At 39.6% G+C, this 23,309-nt stretch overlaps 1 protein-coding gene across 9 annotated transcripts in view; it reads right to left on the reverse strand.

Annotated features, from left to right (window-relative positions):
- The window catches only part of dgkza (diacylglycerol kinase, zeta a), a 502,369-nt gene that overhangs the window by 153,845 nt on the left and 325,215 nt on the right, over positions 1-23,309 (reverse strand). For 7 of the 9 annotated variants that reach the window (XM_060911482.1, XM_060911485.1, XM_060911483.1 and 4 more), the window contains 9 exons: positions 18,657-18,734; positions 18,507-18,578; positions 14,005-14,061; positions 8,779-8,847; positions 6,572-6,643; positions 6,334-6,450; positions 2,143-2,214; positions 1,952-2,047; positions 76-158 (listed from right to left, as the gene is read on the reverse strand). In XM_060911482.1, coding sequence (XP_060767465.1) covers positions 76-158; positions 1,952-2,047; positions 2,143-2,214; positions 6,334-6,450; positions 6,572-6,643; positions 8,779-8,847; positions 14,005-14,061; positions 18,507-18,578; positions 18,657-18,734 — 716 coding nt within the window. The remainder of the gene's footprint in view (positions 1-75; positions 159-1,951; positions 2,048-2,142; positions 2,215-6,333; positions 6,451-6,571; positions 6,644-8,778; positions 8,848-14,004; positions 14,062-18,506; positions 18,579-18,656; positions 18,735-23,309) is intronic. The other 2 variants (XM_060911484.1, XM_060911480.1) reach the window with 1 other exon arrangement.

Genomic DNA, 23,309 nt, shown 5'->3' on the forward strand with positions numbered 1-23,309 from the left:
CTAAAAGACCAAAACACAGAAGCCCCATGTTTATACAAATTTATTTAAAAAAAAAAGTTTTTAATATGAACTCACCCTTCTTTAGGTCCACCTTGGCTCAGGTCAAAGACTTGCCGGGGATTTAAATACCACATAAATGACTGGATTATTTTGGCCCCCTGAAAGACAAATGTTTTTTGAATTCTGTAACTCGTATGTAAAAAAAATAAAATAAAAAAAATAAAGTACAACACGAAATTAGGGATAGGGGAGAGCGGGGTAAGATGAGCCACTTTTTACATTTTTCATCATAACTACATGTTAAAGCCATTTTTGCTTCCAGTCTACACACCATACCAAATTTCAAAGTGTACTGTTACTATATGAGCAAAAAATAATTGATAAGCTCTTATGGTTAGAGTGATATTACCTCTTGAAAAAAAATGTCAAGTGGCTCAACTTACCCCATGCATGGGGTAAGATGAGCCACTGTGTGGGGTAAATTGAGCCAACACAAAACATGTTAGGTTAACAAAGTAAACAACTTTTATTATTAGAAATGCAATCAATGAATCAAGTCAAGTCAATCAAGTGGGGGATAGGGCCGTTGCATAGAGAAGGGGAGATGAAGAGAGAGGTGATAGAATGAGATGGGATAGGGAGGGATAGATAGATGGATAGAGAGAGATATGCGTAGATCATGCACATCATGCGCATCATGCACACCTGTAATAACAGAGGGCATTATTTTATTTATTAAAAACCTTTTAAACATATTATTTATATTAATATGTTATTTATTTGTTTGTTTATTTTTTGTTGTTGTTGTTGTCATATATGACCAGTAAATGTGAAAACTTAAGTGTCATCCATATTGGGTAAGCTCAGCCACCAATGGGGTAAGTTGAGCCAGTGGCTCAACTTGCCCCACATCTAATGGCTCATCTTACTCCGTGGCCACCATTTTGTAGAAAAATGCTAATAAAGGGGATTAGGCTAATCAAAATTATTTTTATTAGCATTCATATCATAGCTTAGAAAGCCACTAACTTAACCCTAATGTGTCTAAATATTATTCTACTTTTGTCTTCTCTAAATCATCTTCACTGTGGACAAACATGGAATTGACTTAGAAAGCACAAAAACACATTTTTATAAATATCTCCCTCACCTAGTTTGACATGTGGTGCTCCTCTCCACAAGTGTAAGTAAATGGTCCCGCCCCCCTTTGAATGTGGTCACATGGTCACATTTGTTTACTGTTTCTTAGAAACAGGGGGTGGCTCATCTTACCCCCTGGCTCATCTTACCCCGCTCTCCCCTACATATATCTATTCTATCCACATTCACTGGATATGAGTAACTGCATGCTCTATTTGGCTACTACTAGGATATCAGCTCATATACAGCGAGTTGAGAAAAACAAAATGGTGGAACGTGTTGCTGAACCAACCGAGGATGAAATAAAAACTCTGCTCAAAAACAAAACCCCAAAAAATACAAAAAAGCAACAAAATATGGAATTAAAGTATGTGACGGTAAGAATGTATCTTTATCATTTTTCAAGAATTATTATAGCAGCATTTTTTTCACAAATTGCTACTGTCATTTCCCCAGTTTGTTTACATTCTAAGTGGAAATTATTTTGTTGGAAAGTGATGTTTTGTCAGATTTTAATACACTAAAAGTTATTGTTTCACCAACTGTCATTAGTGCCAAGAACTCTCACGGATGAGATGTAAAAACTATGGACCTGACTTTCATGATTTAGAATGTGCATCTTGCTAGAAGGGCATCAATATTCAAAGGAACCCAAGTTCACACACAGAAACAAGACGTGAAAACTGTTTTTAATATAAATTATTCTGAAAGGACGAAAGCTTGATTGAATTGATTGCTGCTGTTAAGCTCAGTGATTCAGTCTCTGTGATTACGTTTGATTTAGTGGGGTGTGTGTGTGTGTCTGTCTGACCTGGTTTCCTCCACTCTTTGGGTTAACGAACACTAGCAGTGGTTTCATCAGCTGTGAAGGAATGGGCCTCACGATGAATGGCTTCCATCGAGACTCCTATAAGCAGAGTTTAGGAAAAGTGCTTTCAATATAGGAAAAGGCAGATTGTGTTTACAAATTAAAGCTGGTTAAAAAAAAAAGAAAGATCCTACCTCTGCTCCCTTCTTGCTAGATTTGCGTTTGAATGATGTTCGTTTCTTCTTTTTGCTTGCCTTTAGCGAGGACTGCAGGAAGAAGAAACATTTACTGTCATTATACATATATACGCATGTACAGTAGGATGAAATTATTTTCTTCGGAACTGCACCTACACCGGTTGTATTCAAGCAAAAGTATCTATGGGAGTGAGTGGGATCAAACTTTCAGCTGGAGCATACAGTATAGGTTTGGTCAAATGTCTGCAGCATTGAGCAGGATTCTTTTGGGAGTTGGGGTCAAGGGGCAAGTGATTATACACTGCGTAATGGAAGTTAAAGGACATGGGACATGAAACAGAAATGCATGCTATATCAGTTTCTTTCCATTAAAAATATGAAATAATTGCATCAACAAATACAAAATTATCTATTAAATTCAGCAAAATCGTTATATTCGTGATGATTATATGGCATTTCTGCTCGAGCTCCGATATGCATATTTTACAACCGGAAGAGCCGCTGTCACGTGATCATACGTCACAAAAACTTTCGGGTACAGCACAAGCGGGTAGATGAATATGGAGAAGTGTGAATCGTGATGATGACGAATGCGACAAAATAGTTTTTGTGTCTTGGATGACAAGAAAATTGTTTCGTTTTTAGAGTGTTTAACGTACATTGAACATCATGGTGTATTGCGACCTCCCAGTCAGTCAGACGCGCTGTTACTCCTGTTAGCAATGTAGCTAGGCTCAGCATGGCCAATGGTATTTTTTGGGGCTGTAGTTAGATGCGACCAAACTCTTCCACATTTTTCCTGTTTACATAGGTTTATATGACCAGTGACATGAAACAAAGTTCAGTTACACAAATTGAAACGTGGCGATTTTCTATGCTATGGAAAGTCCGCACTATAATGACAGGCGTACTAACACCTTCTGCGCGCTTCGACAGCGCATTGATACCTTCACTCGGAGTTGTACCATTATTTTTTAGACAGGGCGGACGGACCAGGGCATTCGCCTGCCTGGCCGTGCCCGACGAGGAGCGCTCTTGGCCGGCTTGGGAGGCAGACAGCAGCCCCTCCTGGAAGTGTGGTTTTACCATGGGCCTCATGCGGAAAAATGCCGAGGTGCATTCGCTAAGCGACTGAAAGCCGAGGTAAGGATTAGTATTATAATTTTGGGTGTATCAGTTATTGATTATCATAATTCTGACTCGTTTCGCCATTTTGAATGTTTTCATCTTGGACTCTGTAAGCATTGTATCTCAATCAATCTCGAAAAATATCAGCAAAAAAAAACTAGCTTGCAACGGACTTTAGCTAGATCTATGATGAACTTTCAATGTATGATACAAAAATAATACTTCTTTCAACAGATCATTAGCCTTTGAGCAGAATTGTTTTTAACTTACCAGGAAGTGTTATCGAGCCGACCGCTTTCAGTTTCATGGGGATTGAATGAACTCTCACTCTCAATCATCTGACCCGTCAGAGTAAAGACAAGATCTATGTTCATGTGAATTTCCAGCTATCGCATGGATTAAAGCAAAAAAAAAAAATCATCTGACTGAAAAAAAAGCTCCATGTCGTTGGCCCCTACCACATCAGCAATGCGTCAAATTTTAAACGCCGTGTTGTCCATTATCCCCTAGGTCCCTACTTATAGTACATTTACATAATTTTAACAATGACTAAAGCTAAGGCAAGACTTGACCATTGTCATTACTGGCTATAAATGATGAAACATCAAGTTTTCAGCGCAAAGTGCAAATTTATTTCAACAATTTCAAAAAGTGCAAGTGCAGTTGAACTTGAACCATGCGTTCAAAAGAGTGGAACAGAAAGAACTTGCAAGAAAAGTAAAGTGAAAGTTCACTTTTTCTGCTTCTTCGCAGTGAAGCCAAAGGCATCTAGTTTTTTGCCATTGCTTCCATAGACTTTTTTTTTTATGGCAAACTACATAAAAGCGCACACCTGCCATTCTCATCTTTTTGCACCATGAACTAAATGGCTTGCCATTATTGCCCATTTCATTTTCGCCAAGCCCATCTCCACTTATTCTTTACCGTTTTGTCGATGTCTGACACATCTGTGCCTTCATTTAAAAGAAGCGCGTCCATGCTGGCAAAACCGAAAGTAATTTGACGCGCTCTAGTGATGGAAATCGAAGGGCCTATGTCCGGTGGCCTTATACGCAGTACTCAAGTTGGGGGGGGGGGGGGGGGGGGTGTAGGGGGAGGCTTCCCCCTTCTGAAATAAAAATCTCAAATCATTCCCCTTATAAAACGGCCATCCCCCCATCACATCCCTTGGGCCATTTTACCGATTAATGTGGAAATTAGCCTACTATTATTTTAACAAATATTACTACCATTTCAACATTAGAGGCTTTGCGCAGTGATAGCCTACATGTAGCCGGATAAAAAAGACGCATATTTATTTATTCGGTTGCACCTCTCATTCACACCTATACGGAGGTTTCAGTCACTGAAAACAGCTACTTTCGCAAACTCGGGGCAGAGTGGAGATTTCTGAAAACTCCATCTCCAGACACGTGTGTAAATCGGGAAAACGAAGCAACAGTGGGCGAGAGGGCGCGCGCGAATATAATGAGTCATAGGTGTGCATCTTTCACCGAATGCCAATTGTCCCGGTTCTTCATGAAATCGCACGCGCACGCACAAATTCATTAGGTTAACTTTCAAATAACTGTTCTTGTGCACTTGCGACACCGGAGCCACTTTCCTGAATTTTGAGCTTCGGAGTATTGGCTTCTTTATCTATTTAATCAATGAATTTATTTGTCACATACATTAAATTACTAATGTAAACCATTAGTAGCCTATTTAAGCAATCGCTGTTTTCTCCACTGTTTTCCGACCTTTTGTGCTTAGTGAATGAGACACTTCATTACACTCCACTGACCGACTTCCAATTCCGGACGTTTTTGAAAATGTAAAATATAGGCCTATGAGATGTTTTTTTGGGACTTAATTCGCGTTGCTCCTTCACTATTAATTTTTGAGACTGACGAGGCACTAAATACTGTGGAATTATTTTCTCCTTACTGTGAAGTTTGGCATCTTAAACAAGTGTCGGGAAATCTTGCAGCCCGACTTTGCAGCCTCCAATGTTTAAGCGAACTGCTGAAACCATAATGTTTAAAGATTAAATCGTAGCCTAATCAAACCAAAGAAAAACACAGCCTTTCCAGAACATTGTCTGCCGAAGCCTACAAAAGGCTTAATAGCAAAGGTCTTGCTGCGGCTTCAACTTTTTCACCTGATTACCTTTCAATAGGCAAATATCATTATTACTACTACTACAAAAGGCCTAGTATTAGTAGTAGACAAGTAACCTAGTTGCCTAGTAGTAGGACAGCCAAATAGTTTCATCAGTGGCCTACGCCGAGCCTCCCCGGGACTAGACAGTAGCGGAGGCTGTATTTATTCATTTATGCCTATCTAGCGCAACAACTTATTCCTTTACATATACTCAAACATAGCACAAGAAAGGGTTCAACAACAGGCAATCACAGCAGCTTGGTGAAGTTCTAAATCACATCGGTGTCAGACCTATGGGCCTACCCCCCTTTTTTTTCCCTCGGATCTGCATCACTCTCATTATTGACCTTTAGCGCTCCCAGTTGACGGAAATCTGTCGTAGCGACGGAAAACTTTAATCCATGCTATCAGTTCGAATTGATAGGGTCTAACTTCACATCTCTGTGAAACATCGGGAATGTCACTGTCAATGGTGTCCATTTCGGTAACCTGTTTACATTAGATACCCAAGCGCTGGCTCCTTGGAAAGTTTCTGTGACGTCACGGGTCACGTGACCACCTAGCTAATTAACGAATCATTGTTTTACGATGATGTATAAAAAAGTTGAATAATTTGATGATTTTCACATTTTTGACACCCTGCAGTGATTTAGATGGCATTTCTTATGTCCTTTATATATAATTATACCCAGAAAAAAATCCATGTCCCATGTCCTTTAATGGTTGTTAATGGAAGACTGCGCTGGGCAAGGTTACATAGTGTATAGTATATAGATTGTTTGTGGTGTAATGTTTCCCCTATGCACATAGAATAATTATCTGAAGCAACCCTTGGAACAAGTCATCCACTTTGAAAAACATCCCTTTTTGAAAGCACCAGTATAGGGTCAGCATTGGTAAATGTGCTCATGTGTGTACCTGAGGTCTGCGGACATGTATAATCCATGTAGGAGGTACTATAACAGCTGCGTGAGCTCCTAACGAACACGGTTCTTCTATCTGCTGCAGCATGAAGCATGTCACCTTGTTGTGATACTGCAAAACAGGAATACGTTCCACACTTGACAAAGGATATATTTTATAGAAATGATTGTCTCTATTAAAAAAAGATTCTTTTTACACACAGTTACGTACACACTCATACACATATACTTACAGCTTGTTTGCACCAAGAGCAACTAATGGCCACAATCTCTTTACTGTGGAAGGTAAACTTCTGCTGAAATCCCTATAAACAGACAGAAAAAGAGAATAAAAAGTTTTAAAAGAACATAAAATCATTAATTATACATATGTGGTGCTCTGGAAAATCTGTTGGATGTCACTGTGGATTTTTCTGTCTGTAAGCTACTTTGACAGTGCAACTTTAAGAAACCACAATTATATTTCACCAGTACTACTCAGACATGTTTTGCTTACTTTTTCATCTTGGATAAACTTGTTTCCTGGAAAGCCCATGTTGTGTAAGGAGCCAATTTAACAAACACTGTACAAACAGTCAGACTCCCTAAATATGTTGAAACCTACATTAGTTAAGTGTAAATTCCTCATACAGAGAATGTCAGGCTTTGATCAATTTGTTGGACAGCTATGTACCATACTGAAATGGATAGGAGACAAATTATTACAGTTTGTAATCAGATGCTGGCTGTCAAAATGTTTGTGATGCAGCTGGAATGATCTTTTAACATGATTTTTCTCTTTTAGATTAGATTAGATAGAACTTTATTGATCCCTTTGGGCGGGTTCCCTCAGGGAAATTAAGATTCCAGCAGCATCATTACAGGATAAACAGAGAATAGAAAATAGAGAAAAAACTTCTAGATAAATTAAATTAAGTATTTACATATACAAATATAAAAAGAATAAGATATGGGGAAGGGGGGGGGGGCAGCAGGAGAGATATTGCACTTTATATTGCACATTATATTGCACATTGTCCAGTATTGCTTATTGTTAGGCGAGGCTACTGCTCCTTCCCGTCCTCCGTCATCCTGTTACCCCTCCTCCCCCCCAGAGAGGAGTTGTACAGTCTGATGGCATGAGGGACAAAGGAGTTTTTAAGTCTGTTCGTCCTGCACTTGGGAAGGAGCATTCTGTCACTGAACAGGCTCCTCTGGTTGCTGATGACGGTGTGCAGAGGGTGAATGGCATTGTCCATGATGTTCAATAGTTTGTCCATAGACCTCTTCTCTGCCACCATCACCAGAGAGTCCAGCTTCATGCCAACCACAGAGCCGGCCCGCCTGATCAGTTTGACCAGCCTGGATGTGTCCTTCTTGGATGTGCTGCCCCCCCAGCACACCACGGTGTAAAACAGGACACTGGCGACCACAGACTGATAGAACATCCACAGGAGTTTCCTGCAGATGTTAAAGGACCACAGCCTCCTAAGGAAGTATAGCCTTCTCTGTCCCTTCCTGTATAAGTGATTAGTGTTGCAAGTCCAGTCCAGCTTGCAGTCCAGCCACAGCCCGAGGTACTTGTAGGAATCCACAGCCTCCACCTCGACTCCCTCAATCAGAACTGGTCATGACCTTGGTCTGGACCTCCCAAAGTCAATGACCAGCTCCTTGGTCTTCGAGGTGTTGAGCTGCAGATGGTTCCTGTTGCACCACACAGCAAAGTCCCTCACCAGGCTCCTATACTCCTCCTCTCTGTTGTCACTGATACACCCAACGATGGCTGTGTCATCGGTGAATTTCTGAATGTGACACAGCTCCGAGTTGTAGCAGAAGTCCGCGGTGTACAGGGTGAAGAGAAGAGGGGCCAGCACCGTGCCCTGGGGTGCTCCAGTGCTGCTAAACACAGTATCAGACGTGATGTCCTTCAGCCTGACGTACTGCGGCCTGTCGGTGAGGTAGCTGGAGATCCAGGTAACCAGGCAGGAGTCCACTCGCATCCTGTTCAGTTTGTCCTGAAGCAAAAGGGGCTGGATGGTGTTGAAGGCACTCGAGAAGTCCAAGAAGAGGATCCTCACTGTGCCATTTCCCTTATCCAGATGCGAGCGGGCTCGGTGTAGCAGGTAGAGGATGGCATCTTCCACACCAACACCTGCCTGGTACGCAAACTGCAGACAGTCCTGGGCATGTTTTTTCACTTTTTAGAGTAACCAGACTTTATCATGCAATAATTCACTTATGGTTGAGACACATTTCACATAGCTCACAAAAACGTGTAGTGTACAAACCTATATATAATAGAAAAGGTCCAAATCTGACCATGTGAAGGGCTTTTCTAGGCTGCCACATACAGTATACTAATGCTTACTTACATAAAGTCAAATATCTTTCATGTAAATATATATGTGGGCTCATATCTGGTTTGTTCCAAAGAGCTGAAGATAAAGACATGTGCACACACCTTTCCACACTGCTTGCACTTCCCCTCTTGTCGTCGTCGATGGACCCAGTGATGCCGCACTACAGTAGGCTGTCATGGAAACAGCAGAGGTCATTATTACAGATCTCATTATTATAAATTAATAATGGCTAATTACAGATGGACTAGCCTGGAGAACAAATTAACATTTCCTAGTAAAAAGCTTAATTATTAAGTAGGAAATGGAGATGCTATTCACATAAATCTGGCTTGAAGTGACTAGTTCCAAGAAAAGCTGACAAAAAAAAAAGTTCTAATATAAAGGTAATTGATTCTACATATTAACATCTAAAGATGGATGACAAATTAAAGGGAAAAATAAAGTGTATAAGTAAGGTGGTGGGCCCCCACGAGCCAGCAGATTATAATACAACCCCAAATCAGAAAAATGTTGGGACAGCATGGAAAACGCAAATAGAAAAAAAAAGAAAGCAGTGGTTTGACTTGTATTTCATTGCAGACAGCACAAACCCAAGATATTTCATGTTTTGTCTCATCAACTTCATTTCATCTGTTAATATACATCTGTTAATATACATTTCAGGCCTGAAACACATTCCAAAAAAGTTAGGACAGGGCAATTTAGGGCTAGCAAATAATGTGATTTGAAACAGATGTCAAAAGGTGATGGTAAATCATGATTTGGTACAAAATCAGCATCCAGGAAAGGCCTAGCCTTTGAGGAGCAAAGATGGGCTGAGGATCTCCAGTTGGTCAAGAAATGTGTAAGAAAATTATTGCAATGTATAAAAACAATGTTCCTTAAAGAAATATAGGACAGGATTTGGATATTTCACCTTCTATGGTGCACATCATGAAATGTTTCAAGGAATCTGGAGGAATTTCAGTGCATAAAAGGCAAGCGCACAAGCCTAAGCTGAACACCGGTGATCTCCAATCCCTCAGGCAGCACTGCATCAAGAACTGTCATTCATCTATAGCTGATACAGTGGGGCAAAAAAGTATTTAGTCAGCCACCAATTGTGCAAGTTCTCCCACTTAAAAAGATGAGAGAGGCCTGTAGTTTTCATCATAGGTACACTTCAACTATGAGAGACAGAATGGGGGGAAAGAATCCAGAAAATCTCATTGTAGGATTTTTAATGAATTAATTGGTAAATTCCTCGGTAAAATAAGTATTTGGTCACCTACAAACAAGCAAGATTTCTGGCTCTCACAGACCTGTAACTACTTATTTAAGAGGCTCCTCTGTCCTCCACTCATTACCTGTATTAATGGCACCTGTTTGAACTCATTATCAGTATAAAAGACACCTGTCCACAACCTCAAACAGTCACACTCCAAACTCCACTATGGCCAAGACCAAAGAGCTGTCAAAGGACACCAGAAACAAAATTGTAGACCTGCACCAGGCTGGGAAGACTGAATCTGCAATAGGTAAGCAGCTTGGTGTGAAGAAATCAACTGTGGGAGCAATTATTAGAAAACGGAAGACATACAAGACCACTGATAATCTCCCTCGATCTGGGGCTCCACGCAAGATCTCACCCCGTGGAGTCAAAATGATCACAAGAATGGTGAGCAAAAATCCCAGAACCACACGGGGGGACGTAGTGAATGACCTGCAGAGAGCTGGGACCAAAGTAACAAAGGCTACCATCAGTAACACACTACGCCGCCAGGGACTCGAATCCTGCAGTGCCAGACGTGTCCCCCTGCTTAAGCCAGTACATGTCCAGGCTCGTCTGAAGTTTGCTAGAGAGCATTTGGATGATCCAGAAGAGGATTGGGAGAATGTCATATGGTCAGATGAAACCAAAATAGAACTTTTTGGTAAAAACTCAACTTGTCGTGTTTGGAGGAGAAAGAATGCTGAGTTGCATCCAAAGAACACCATACCGACTGTGAAGCATGGGGGTGGAAACATCATGCTTTGGGGCCGTTTTTCTGCAAAGGGACCAGGACGACTGATCCGTGTAAAGGAAAGAATGAATGGGGCCAAGTATCATGAGATTTTGAGTGAAAATCTCCTTCCATCAGCAAGGGCATTGAAGATGAAACGTGGCTGGGTCTTTCAGCATGACAATGATCCCAAACACACCGCCCAGGCAACGAAGGAGTGGCTTCGTAAGAAGCATTTCAAGGTCCTGGAGTGGCCTAGCCAGTCTCCAGATCTCAACCCCATAGAAAATCTTTGGAGGGAGTTGAAAGTCCGTGTTGCCCAGCGACAGCCCCAAAACATCACTGCTCTAGAGGAGATCTGCATGGAGGAATGGGCCAAAATACCAGCAACAGTGTGTGAAAACCTTGTGAATACTTACAGAAAACGTTTGACCTCTGTCATTGCCAACAAAGGGTATATAACAAAGTATTGAGATGAACTTTTGTTATTGACCAAATACTTATTTTCCACCATAATTTGCAAATAAATTCTTTAAAAATCAGACAATGTGATTTTCTGGATTTTTTTTTCTCATTTTGTCTCTCATAGTTGAGGTATACCTATGATGAAAATTACAGGCCTCTCTCATCTTTTTAAGTGGGAGAACTTGCACAATTGGTGACTGACTAAATACTTTTTTGCCCCACTGTATAACCACATGGACTCAGGGTTACTTTGGCAAACCTTTGTCAAGCACTACAATATGGAGTTCCATCTACAAATTACTGTGCAAAAAGGAAGCCTTATGTTAACTGTGTCTAGAAGCACTGTCAACTTCTCTGGGCTCGGAGGCATGGACCACAGCACAGTGGAAACGTGTATTGTGGTCAGACGAATCAGCATTCCAGGTCTTTTTGGAAGAAGTGGATGCCGTGTGCTCTGGATCAAAGACGAAAAGGCATATCCAGACTGTTACCAGCAACAAGTCCAAAAGCCAGTGTCTGGCATGGTATGGGGTTGTGTCAGTGCCCTTGGCAAAGGCACCTTACACTTTTGTGATGGTAGCTTTAATGAAGAAAAGTACACTGGGATTTTGGAGCAACATATGCTGCCTTCAAGATGACATCTTTTCCAGGGATATTTCAACAAGACAATGTAAAACCACATTCTGCACATCTTACAAAGGCATGGCTGGGGGCGTCGTGGCTCGGGTGGCTGGGGCGCCGCGCCGTGGATCCGGGGACCCGGGTTCAGTTCCGACCCAGGGTCATTTCCCGATCCCTCCCCGTCTCTCTCTCCCACTCATTTCCTGTCCTGTCTCTACACTGTCCTATCTAATAAAAAAGGTGAAAAAAGCCCCCCCCCCGCAAAAAAAAAAGGCATGGCTGTGGAAGAAGAGGGTGTCTATCCCTTCTGTCTCCAATAGAGAATGTGTGGCAAATTTTGAAAAGAAAAATAGGACAATGACAACCCCATACTGTTGCACACCTTAAGACCTGTTTGCAGGAAGAATGGGACAAAATCATAGCTGAAATGCTTCATCACTTAGTGTCTTCAGTCCCTAAGCACCTTTTAAGTGTTGTAAGAAGGAATGGCCACATTATAAAGTGGTAAATGTGTTACCATCCCAACTTTTTTTGAAATGTGTTGCAAAAATCAAATTTGAAATGTGTTTATTTTGGGGAAAAACCAATACAATTCATGAGGAAAAACATAAAATAATGTGCTGTTGTATTGTTTTGAGTGCAATACAGGTCAAGCTTATTTACTAATCATAGTTTTCAGTTTTAATTTCAATTTCAACCCACCATCCCAACTTTCTTTTCTGATTTGGGATTGTGCAATTCTCTGAAACTGCCCTGAAGGGATGAACACCTTCTAAAAGATATTCACTCAGTTGGTGTTCTGATGATGGTAGAGAGGGGTGTCTAAAATGTTTACATAAAATCTCACAAAGGTGTTCAGATGGATTGAGATCTTATGAATATGAAAGCCATAGCATACAATTTACATCATTTTTAGCCTCATTAAACTACTCAGTGAGCCTTTGTGTCCAGTGGATGGGGGTGGCGTCATCCTAACAAAGACCATGCACATCACAATAGAAATATTTTATCATGGGGTGAGGAGTCAGTAGGGGGGCCATGAGTGATGCAACAGAAAAGTGTTGATCAACTCAAATCCCACCGATGCCACAGAAACAGTCTGAAAAGATATGCTTGGCTGGTTTCATATTGCACAGAGGAAATATGTGTTGGCCTTCACCCTCATCTCTTCATAGCTGTTGTATGATAGGGGAGAGCTGGCTGGTGGATGTAAATTAGCAGATGATTAAATTATGGAGAAAATTTGTGTAAAAAATAACTTTACTTTGATTGCAGTGACTCTTGTTGAGCCAGCAAAAATAAATGTGCAACAACAGACCCGCTAATTTACTGTTAAATCTGTCACCCATCTGTCAGTCAGAAATGCTGTGCATTAAACAATTCAAGACAGGATGCTCGAGCATGTATAATCCTTTTCAATCAGTTCTGACCAATAAGTAATCATCACAATGCAGCATTTTTTACTCAAAAACACTGAGCTCATACTGGGGGAGTATAACAGAGTAAGAAACAGAATTGTGTACATATGAGATACACATTACAAAGGAGCTGGAGATGAGATGATATAAGAAGAATGGAGGGAACTTGCAGAAAGAGGTGGCATCTGAACAGTCTATAAAAATCTATGAAGTCAGCAGTGTGTTAGCAAATGCAAGAACACTTCCTTATAAAGAGCTGAAGGGTCTACATAAGCTGGTTTATTGAAATAGCCTTATATTATACATCCTTATAGACTTTGAACACTTCTGTGCACAATATCTAAACATGGACAACAATACGTGTGTGGGACATAGCGACTGTACGTATATGTCCCCATAATGTGTGTGTGAGAGAGTGAGAGAGATACCTGTGTGAGAGGTATACATACACTGTGTTTAGCAGCAGCATGCCTGATTCGCGCCAAAGCAGCCTGACCTTTTAGAGCTCTGCGATGCCGTGCGGGCTAACCCACGCAAGGCATGATGAGAAACAGAAGGACAAAGGCCACATGTTGCAAGAGGATGATGGGAAGCAGGAGAAGAATGGGACATGGAAGGAAATTAAGAATAGGAAAGAAAAAAGGTAAGGAGATAGGAGAACGAAGTATTTCAGAAGCCAAGACCTTCACTTTAACAGCAACCACAATGTACTATTAAGCATCTGGCTGTTTTTATGAAACTTGGAGGACTAAAAGGAAAGATTAGGAAAATCAAGCATGAAGAACGGGGTGGGGGGGTGGGGAGTGTCCATCATCACAGTAAAATCCAGTCGTACACTTACTTCCCGAATGTTTCGAGAGCCTGATTCCCTGAATGATGGTTTACACCTGAAGTTGATCTATAACAGACACAGTATATTAAAATGATTACATTTTAATATCAACACAGAGATGTTCCTGAATATTCCAAGGAAGCCTCATAATTGACCAACCAACCATCAGTACAAGAGATTTTTGATCACATGAACAAAACATTAATAAAAAGGGGCTTCCATAAAAAAAGCTGTTTTTCTTGAGAAATGAATATTTTTAATGCCTGAGGAAAAAAATACCCAGATATTCTAATGTTCTGATTTTGAACTAATAATACATGAAATACATACCGGTAATCAAAGCGGTTTTCATTTCTAATCTTTACATTTGTTAGTAATGTGCAATTATACTTGAAACCTCTCGATAACCAAGCTCAATTTCACCTTGATATTATCCACACCTCTAAAACCAAGTCCCATGTTATTCCCCATGCAAATCCACTAATTAGCTGCAAAACCACCAGGAAAGCAATTTAAAAGTGATCAGATAACTCTGACCATGCTGATGGACAGAAGCTCCCACCCTTTCAGCGATGCAGTGAGAAGGAAAACAGAGTGTGTTCAGCAGGACATAAACTGAGACATATCGGCCATCAGCCTACTGTGCATTGGTAATTGATTTTATCCCTGAGTAATAATTTCAGCACGAATGCATTCAGTTAACAACTTTCAACAGGAAATCACTCAACATGCAACTTGGACTGAAATCCACTTACTTTGAGTGAAACGGACACTGAAATGTCCATTTTCATGCATTAATTAGTTATTAAAGCTGGTCTTTTTTTTTTGTTTTTGCTTGCTAATGTACAGAGACCCTGAGGGAGAAACGTTCACTATCTAAAAGTTATGATGACAAAAATTATCTTGAGGTTCAGTAAACTAAATAATTAAAACAAAAAAAAAGTTCAACAAATGTGTGCAAGCAAACATGTGGCAGCTTGGGAAAACCTTTCACATGGTGACTCACATTTTCTATGATATATTGTACAGTGATGCTTGAAAGTTTGTGAACCCTCTAGAATCTTCTATATTTCTGCATAAATATGACCTAAAACAACAACAGATTTTCACACAAGTCCTAAAAGTAGATAAAGAGGACCTGGTTAAACAAATGAGACAAAAATATTATATTATTTGGTCATTTATTTACTGAGGAAAATGATCCAATATTACATATCTGTGAGTGGCAAAAGTATGTGAACCTCTCGGATTAGCAGTTAATTTGAAGATGACATTAGAATCAGGTGTTTTCAATCAATGGGATGACAATCAGGTGTGAGTGGGCACCCTTTTTTATTTAAAGAACAGGGATCTATCAAAGTCTGATCTTCACAACACGTTTGTGGAAGTATATCATGGCACAAACAAAGGAGATATCTGAGGACCTCAGAAAAAGCATTGTTGATGCTCATCAGGCTGGAAAAGGTTACAAAACCATCTCTAAAGAGTTTGGACTCCACCAATCCACAGTCAGACAGACTGTGTACAAATGGAGGAAATTCAAGACCATTGTTACCCTCCCAGGAGTGGTTGACCAACAAAGATCACTCCAAGAATAAAGTGTATCCAAGAATAAAGTTTGAGTCAGCAAGGTCACAAAGGACCCCAGGGTAACTTCTAAGCAACTGAAGGCCTCTCTCACATTGACTAATGTTAAATGTTCAGGAGTCCACCATCAGGAGAACACTGAACAACAATGGTTGCCACTGCTCTCCAAAAAGAACATTGCTGCTCATCTGCAGTTTGCTAAAAATCACGTGGACAAGCCAGAAGGCTATTGGAAAAATGTTTTGAGGACGGATGAGACCAAAATAGAACTTTTTGGCTTAAATAATAAGCATTATGTTTGGAGAAAGGAAAACACTGCATTCCAGCATAATAACCTTATCTCATCTGTGAAACATGGTGGTGGTAGTATCATAGTTTAGGCCTGTTTTGCTGCATCTGGGCCAGGACGGCTTGCCATCATTGATGGAACAATGAATTCTGAATTATACCAGCGAATTCTAAAGGAAAATGTCAGGACATCTGTCCATGAACTGAATCTCAAGAGAAGGTGGGTCATGCAGCAAGACAACGACACTAAGCACACAAGTCATTCTACTAAAGAATGGTGAAAGAAGAATAAAGTTAATGTTTTGGAATGGCCAAGTCAAAGTCCTGACCTTACTCCAATCGAAATGTTGTGGAAGGACCTGAAGCGAGCAGTTCATGTGAGGAAACCCACCAACATCCCAGAGTTGAAGCTGTTCTGTACGGAGGAATAGGCTAAAATTCCTCCAAGCCGGTGTGCAGAACAAATTAACAGTTAGCGGAAATGTTGAGTTGCAGTTATTGCTGCACAAGGGGGTCACACCAGATACTGAAAGCAAAGGTTCACATACTTTTGCCACTCACAGATATGTAATATTGGCCCATTTTTCTCAATAAATAAATGACCAAGTATCATATTTGTGTCTCATTTGTTTAACTGGGTTCTCTTTATCTAGTTTTAGGACTTGTGTGAAAATCACTTGTATGATGTTTTAGGTCATATTTATGCAGAAATATCGAAAATTCTAAAGGGTTCACAAACTTTCAAGCACCACTGTGTGTGTGTGTGTGTGTACACACACACACACACACACACACACACACACACACACACACACAGAGTACCAGTTAAAGCTTTGGACACACCTACACATTCATAGGTTTTTCTGTATTTTGTATTTTCTATATTGTACAACAATATCAAAAGACATGAAAACTATAAAATAACATATGGAGCATACATCGAATTACATAGTTATAAATAAATAAATAAATAAATAACCCGTTATAAAAACATTTCATAGTTTAGATTCTTCAAAGTAGCCAGCATTTTTCTTGAGGTAATCACCTGGAATGCTTTTCAATTAACAGGTGTGCCTTGTCAAAAGTTAATTAGTGGATTAGTTTCTTGCCTTCTTCATATGTTCGAGATCAAACTGTAAATCGTAAATAATAAAAATACAGTACATAGCCCTATTCAACAACAGTAGTAATCCATATTATGTCAAGAACCGTGCAACTAAGTAAAGAGAAACCACATCCATCATTACTTTAAGACATGAAGTGTCTTAATTAATAAAAATAAAGTAAAAACACTGAATTAGAAGGCGTGTCCAAACTTTTGACTAGTGCTGTAGTTCTAAACTGTATATGTGAAAATTGATGTAGGGAGAAAATCAGATTTTAAATATTATCTTTCCAATTCCACTGAAAGATGCCCCACCAGTGTGGACATTTATGACCTATAATTTGTGGGAAAATAACATAACTACCAAATATTAAAGTAGTACAAGTTTACAATGGGAAATGTTCATCATGATTATCATATGATTACTTTGATCACAGTTGTCTGAAGTCTGACCCCAGGACCAAATGAGGGTGGCACACAGATGTCAGCTGGCCACAGTTTCCCTTAGAATATATGATGGGTGGCCTGCTAGCAAACACTGCAATTTTTCCTTTCAATTAACAGTAGAAGACGACTGTGTTAACACTGTTAGCAAAAATACATGAGCTTACAGAATGATATTTAGTCATGGCTTCAGACAAAAAGTGTCAAGTTAATAGTGAAATCTAGCATAGAAAACCTTTCATGAATTCTTGGAAGGGTCCGTAAATAAAGTGGATTTGCAACCAAATGTTAAAAAAGTGTTGACATTTTTTTAAATTCATGATTAGTTTGCTCAATTACTTTTGTTCCATAAAATAAGGTCAGCCACATATTAAAAAGTGCTGTAATTTCTATGTCGTTCAACCAATTTGAATGCAAACACCATCATGAAGAGCCTCATCATCATCACCACTCATCTCTGTTCACTCTAACATCACTGCTGAAATAAGCAATGAATCATTCAGTCTATTCTGTTAGCTGATGTTATTGTTATGAATGCCTTTTTAGTGAATTATTTAGAAATGTTAAAACTTTGTACAGTGCATGTAAGCGCTCGTTCCAGTTTTGATGACAATCTTTGCAGGCAGGTTAGACTAGCCTTTTGGTGAAATATATTTAAGCTTTCTTAAAGTAGATGTGATAAAGTACATCATGAGAAAAAAAAAATCCCTCGATTTTGGTGAAAACCAGGGTTTTCTTTTTTGAAGCAGTTTTCCAGAATTAAGCCACAGCGACATCTGATGGCTTTGGCTTTTCCCAGACTGACACAGTTAAAGCAGCTCTACAACTCCGTGTTCTGAATCAACACTAACCCCCATCTTATCTCATGTCTGTTCACAACTCATTGGGTCAGAGAGTCTCAGTTTCTGTTCAGATAGGAGGATGTGAGTCACTGATCCTTTAATCCCAGCCTGGTCTTGTACTCAGATGCTACTGGGGGTAAGCAGAAGCCACAGCCCTATAGGATGTTGCATAAAATCAGAGAGAGCAAGAGTGAGAGAGAGAGCAAGGGAAGGGGGTGGAAAGAGGGGGTCTATGGTGGTCTCACTCTGAAAGATGGATCTTTGTGTGGTAGCTCATCAAGCCACTCCTTTGGAAGCGAAGACTTCCTGTGAGATAACTGAGGGCAGGGATAGGATTGGTTGACTGAAGCAGTGATGTCACATATGCCCCCAGTGCTTAGTGCTAGGACACTCACCTTTTCCAGTTGCTCTATACACACGGTGTGAACGACAATCTTGCATGCAGCACATTTCTTTCGAGCAACAGATTTTTGCTATGGAAAAAAACAGAGATAAGAAACAGATTTTATAAAATACAGAAATAACAGATAAGCATTGTATTTTGTGATAAAAGACAGGAAGAGAGTTACTGCAAGTTTGAAGCTGATAGTTAGACTGAAAAATATAGTTAATTTAATATAGTTTTTAAAAAAACCTGCCACTCTTTTAATATAAAGGTCTTAACAGAGAAGTGCATCTGGACTGGGATACTGTGCGACTCATCAAAAAAGTCACAAGAGCCACCAAAAGTTTGTCACCAAGATTTATTACAAATAAATTTAAAAAAAATTTTTACTGAGAGCCAATGAGTGTCAAACCAGTCATCCTACATGTAGGAGTAAATGCCATTAAACCTCGACACAAAGAACTATGGCATCTTGGAGATCATAATCAAGATAGGGCTCGATATTAACGCTAGTCCGACTGTACAGGACAACTAAATGTTTGGTCTGGATAAGTCAAATCTGCATCTGCTTGTCCAATAGGACAAGTCGAATTATTCCCAACTCTCCCAGAAGTTCGGGAGTCTCTTGCATAGCGACTCCCTGATGCCCACGAATTAGATACAATATCTCGGAATAGTGAGCGAGCGAGCAAGCGCATCCTGATTGGTCTACTTAACAAGACAGAGCAATCAGGTGTGGGTGGGCTTTACGTCTTCTCTCCCAGACTGAGTCTCCATCAGTTCAGTTCAGTTCAGGAACGTCATGGCAGAGTCCCCCAAAAAACAAAAATACAAAACCTACTTCACCTCAGACTACACGAAAGTGTCCTGTTGCCTAATAGGGGTAAAAAAAAAAAAATATATATATATATATATATATATATATATATATATATATATATCATGACAGTGTTGCGCACTGTACTGGTTCTAACAGTGACTTTAGCACTGTCCATGGGAGAGTAAACGATTGTAAAAGACATGCTGAGGTGAGTTTAACAGTGTCATTTGTTCATGTGCATATTATCTATACAAGCTGGCTTGCTGCTACAGCTGGATACAGGTCATTTCGTCCAATGACCATTTCGTCCAAAGCCTTTTTCATATGCACTATCAATTATTTTATATTTCAGGTATTTGTTTGTTTGAAAAAAGGAGGAATTGTCAATGGAATTTGACCAAAGCAAAACACATTTTTGCAAAATTAAAACGAAACCGGAAATGATGGGAATCAGCGAGTGTCAACTTCAGGCACGTTCGGCTGGGGCCGCTTGTGGGGAGAGATCGTTTTTATTAGACCAAGTTACATAGAAAATCTATACTCGCACTTGACAGATATCCTTGGCAAGTGCGAGATATGAGATATGATATCCAGATATGAGAAAACGTGCATTTTCTCAGTCTTTATATAGGCATGCTGATGCCTCTTGATCATGTGCAAGTGAGCCTCATTAACAGCGCACGTACGAGAGTCCGCTCGGATGCACTCAAGACTGCGCGCACCAAGCGGACTCTCGCATGCGTGCTGTTAATGAGGCTCACCAGCACATGATCAAGAGGCATCAGCGTGCCTATATAAAACACACGTTCACTGCAAAGTATTACACCACGTCAGTGTGCATTACCGAGCCTTATTCTCCCATGTAGATTCCCTGGGTTTCCGATCCTGTTTCCTGTTCTTAGTTTCTATTTTTGTCTTTGCCTGATTTAGCCTGTTTGTGCCTCGCCCAACCTTTGCTAGTTTCACGTTTATGAGATTGCCTGCTGTTTTGGATTGTTTGCCTATGTGTTTTTGATAGTGCTTAATGCACTCCCTTAAATTAATTATGGTTTGTTTGTATCTCAATCCATATGTGCTCAAAAAGCACATATGGTATAAAATAATTGATAGTGCGTATGAAAAAGGCTTTGGACGAAATGTCTCAACTATTGGACGAAATGGTCATTGGACGAAGTGTCCTGATCCCCTACAGCTACATGATAAGGCCTTGAAGACTTGCTTAAAGTTGCAACAGAATATAAAATATGAGTTAAATAATAATAACAAGCAGTTTACATAAATAGTATAAGCAGTCTACATATTTTATCACATTTTCTACAGATAGGCCAATCTAATTTGGTTTACAGCAGGGCTCGAAATTCACGGTGGTCCGGTCGCCCGAGGCGACGTAATTTGTCATTTGGCGGGTAATTCCTGTCACTAGGCAGCCCAGCTGGCTAGTTGAAAATAAAAAATATATATGAAGCGAAGATTCAGACTAGGGCTGTGCGATATATCGAATATACTCGATATATCTCCGAAAATTCTGTGTGAGATACATAAAATTATTATATCGTAACTATCGAGTATTTTATGGTCATCTGCCGACTTGCGTTTGTTTCGTGTTTGTTGCGTTTGTTTAAAACCTTTTCTGGTGGTTTTCTCCCTGTCCCTCAGGCAGTAACGTGAGAGGCTGCCTAAGGGTAAAAAAAAAAACAATAATGTCACGCACTCGCCAACCAATCCCGGGCGACATCTCGGTGCTAAAAGGAACTTCCGGGAAGATTTCCTAGTTTCGGTTTTCAGCGCTGACTCAGTTCGTGCAGTCGCTGGTGTTGCATAGGCTACCGTGTAAGCTCTGTCAATTTCAGCGACAAATTAAAAATGGAAGCGAACGAATTGGTTCCTAAAAGAACTAGTAAGGGGTCAGTCATCTGGCATTTTTTTGGATATCGTGAGGAGGACGTGGAACAGCAAATGCCAGTTTATAAAGTGTGCAAAAAAAAAACAGTATCAAAATACTCGGGTCTTGAAATAAACGCACATTAGTCATGAACAATGGTAACTACTCTCTTTTGTGTTATTTTTGACAGAAGTAAAATTCATACATGAACAAATTTTGGTGAGCTGATTTTCTGTTTGGCTAGTTATTTTGGAAGGTAACTAGTCTGGCTGGCGAAAAAATATATGAATTTCGAGCCCTGTACAGACTACAGAAAATGACTCAGAGTATTACATATAACCGCCCCAGACAATATAGTACTGATACCTTATGCTTTTATATCTTTTAGGGATTGTTGAAAATCACCATTTTTAAAAGTAATTATTCCAGAGTTACATCAATCAAGTTCCAACAAAACTAGGTTCAATCACCTCAGTGATCCAGCGTGTTATTGATTACAAAATTCTGGGGAAACAGAGTACAGCAGGTGCACGTGTAAAAATAACCATGGCGTAATAACTAATTATAGATTATGAGACTTTAAATTAATTGAAATCAGAGAAATTGTGATCAAATACCTAAATAAAATAAATATCTGTGGTGAATTTTCATTTCATTTGGACATTCATTGTATTTTTTGTGTGGTACACATTAACCATCACAAACATCATAAAACATTTCATGGGAATTTTACGATAGTGCCGAACTCACTCACAGTTTGTTTTCATTCACAACATGATTCTGTCACCCTTATGTCCAACTCATTTTCTTTTAGTTTTATTTCTTTAAATTAATTTGTACTTCATGGTTTACTGGATTAATCAATATTTAACCTTATTTCCTCCAGAAGCTTTGAATTTGGGTGAGTCTAACTCTTAAAACTGCAGATCAGGTAATGAATTATAACAACACATGCACCATAATGGGGCACTGGATAGTTTCTGTTTATTGTTATGGTTAAAGTTTGAGTTTTATTGAAAAATAAAAAATTATGAAAGCATAATGATTACCAGAACTATACTTGCTTTTTGATAAACTTTGTTAATCACTTTCCTTTCATTAAACTAGTAAATACAAAGTAATAAAAAGGTTATGGTCAGCACAAGTGAAAAATCTTGCTGCTTGCCCGACTGGACAAGTAGATGAAAAAGTTTATGTTGAGCCATGCCAGAGGAAGGATTTTAATGTCTGGACCTCATCCTGCCTTCAGACAAGGTAATAAATCTTTTAGCAGATGTTTAGCCATGAATACTTGGTGCTCAGTGGAAATAAAATAGTTATTCATAACTGGGAATTGTTCTGGGAGAGGCCATGGTTTTATCATGAGGGTGGCCTGCACCTAAGCCAAGCTAGAACTGCTACCTTAAATGATCGACATGGTACGGAGAGGAATTCTGTTTGAAAAAGACCAGGCTACCTGTACCTTTATACTGCCTCATGTGAAACCCTTGGCATATTCTTCAAACTCCAATCCTAAATCCCCTCCTATCTCTATCACACATGTAATTTCAAGCATTTCCTTCAAGGAAAAACATGACATAATTCAAGTTTAAAAACTAGTAGCCCTCAGCAATCTTGCTGTGCTTTGCTGTATGAAATGCAAAGTCAATAAATTTGATTCAAGGTTTTTTTAAAGATCAGATTTTTTTTCCCCCCAATTTAACCTACAAATTAAGAATATCATACCTGAACACTATATTAAAATGATTCTGCAACAGCTTTGGAAGTTCAAATATGTCTTAATAATGTACACCATACACAGCAACATACCCCTGTAGTCAGCTGGTTTATGTTCTGAATGCCAAACTTGGAGAAAATCATGATACGGCTGTTTTAAAAAAAAGGGGGGGGGGGGGGGGGGGGCACATATAATTCAGCTTAGATACACACAAATATGCCAGCTGAACAGAAACTGCCACACA

The sequence above is a fragment of the Neoarius graeffei genome, chromosome 27 (genome assembly GCF_027579695.1).
Source record: "Neoarius graeffei isolate fNeoGra1 chromosome 27, fNeoGra1.pri, whole genome shotgun sequence".
NCBI classification, from domain to species: domain Eukaryota; kingdom Metazoa; phylum Chordata; class Actinopteri; order Siluriformes; family Ariidae; genus Neoarius; species Neoarius graeffei.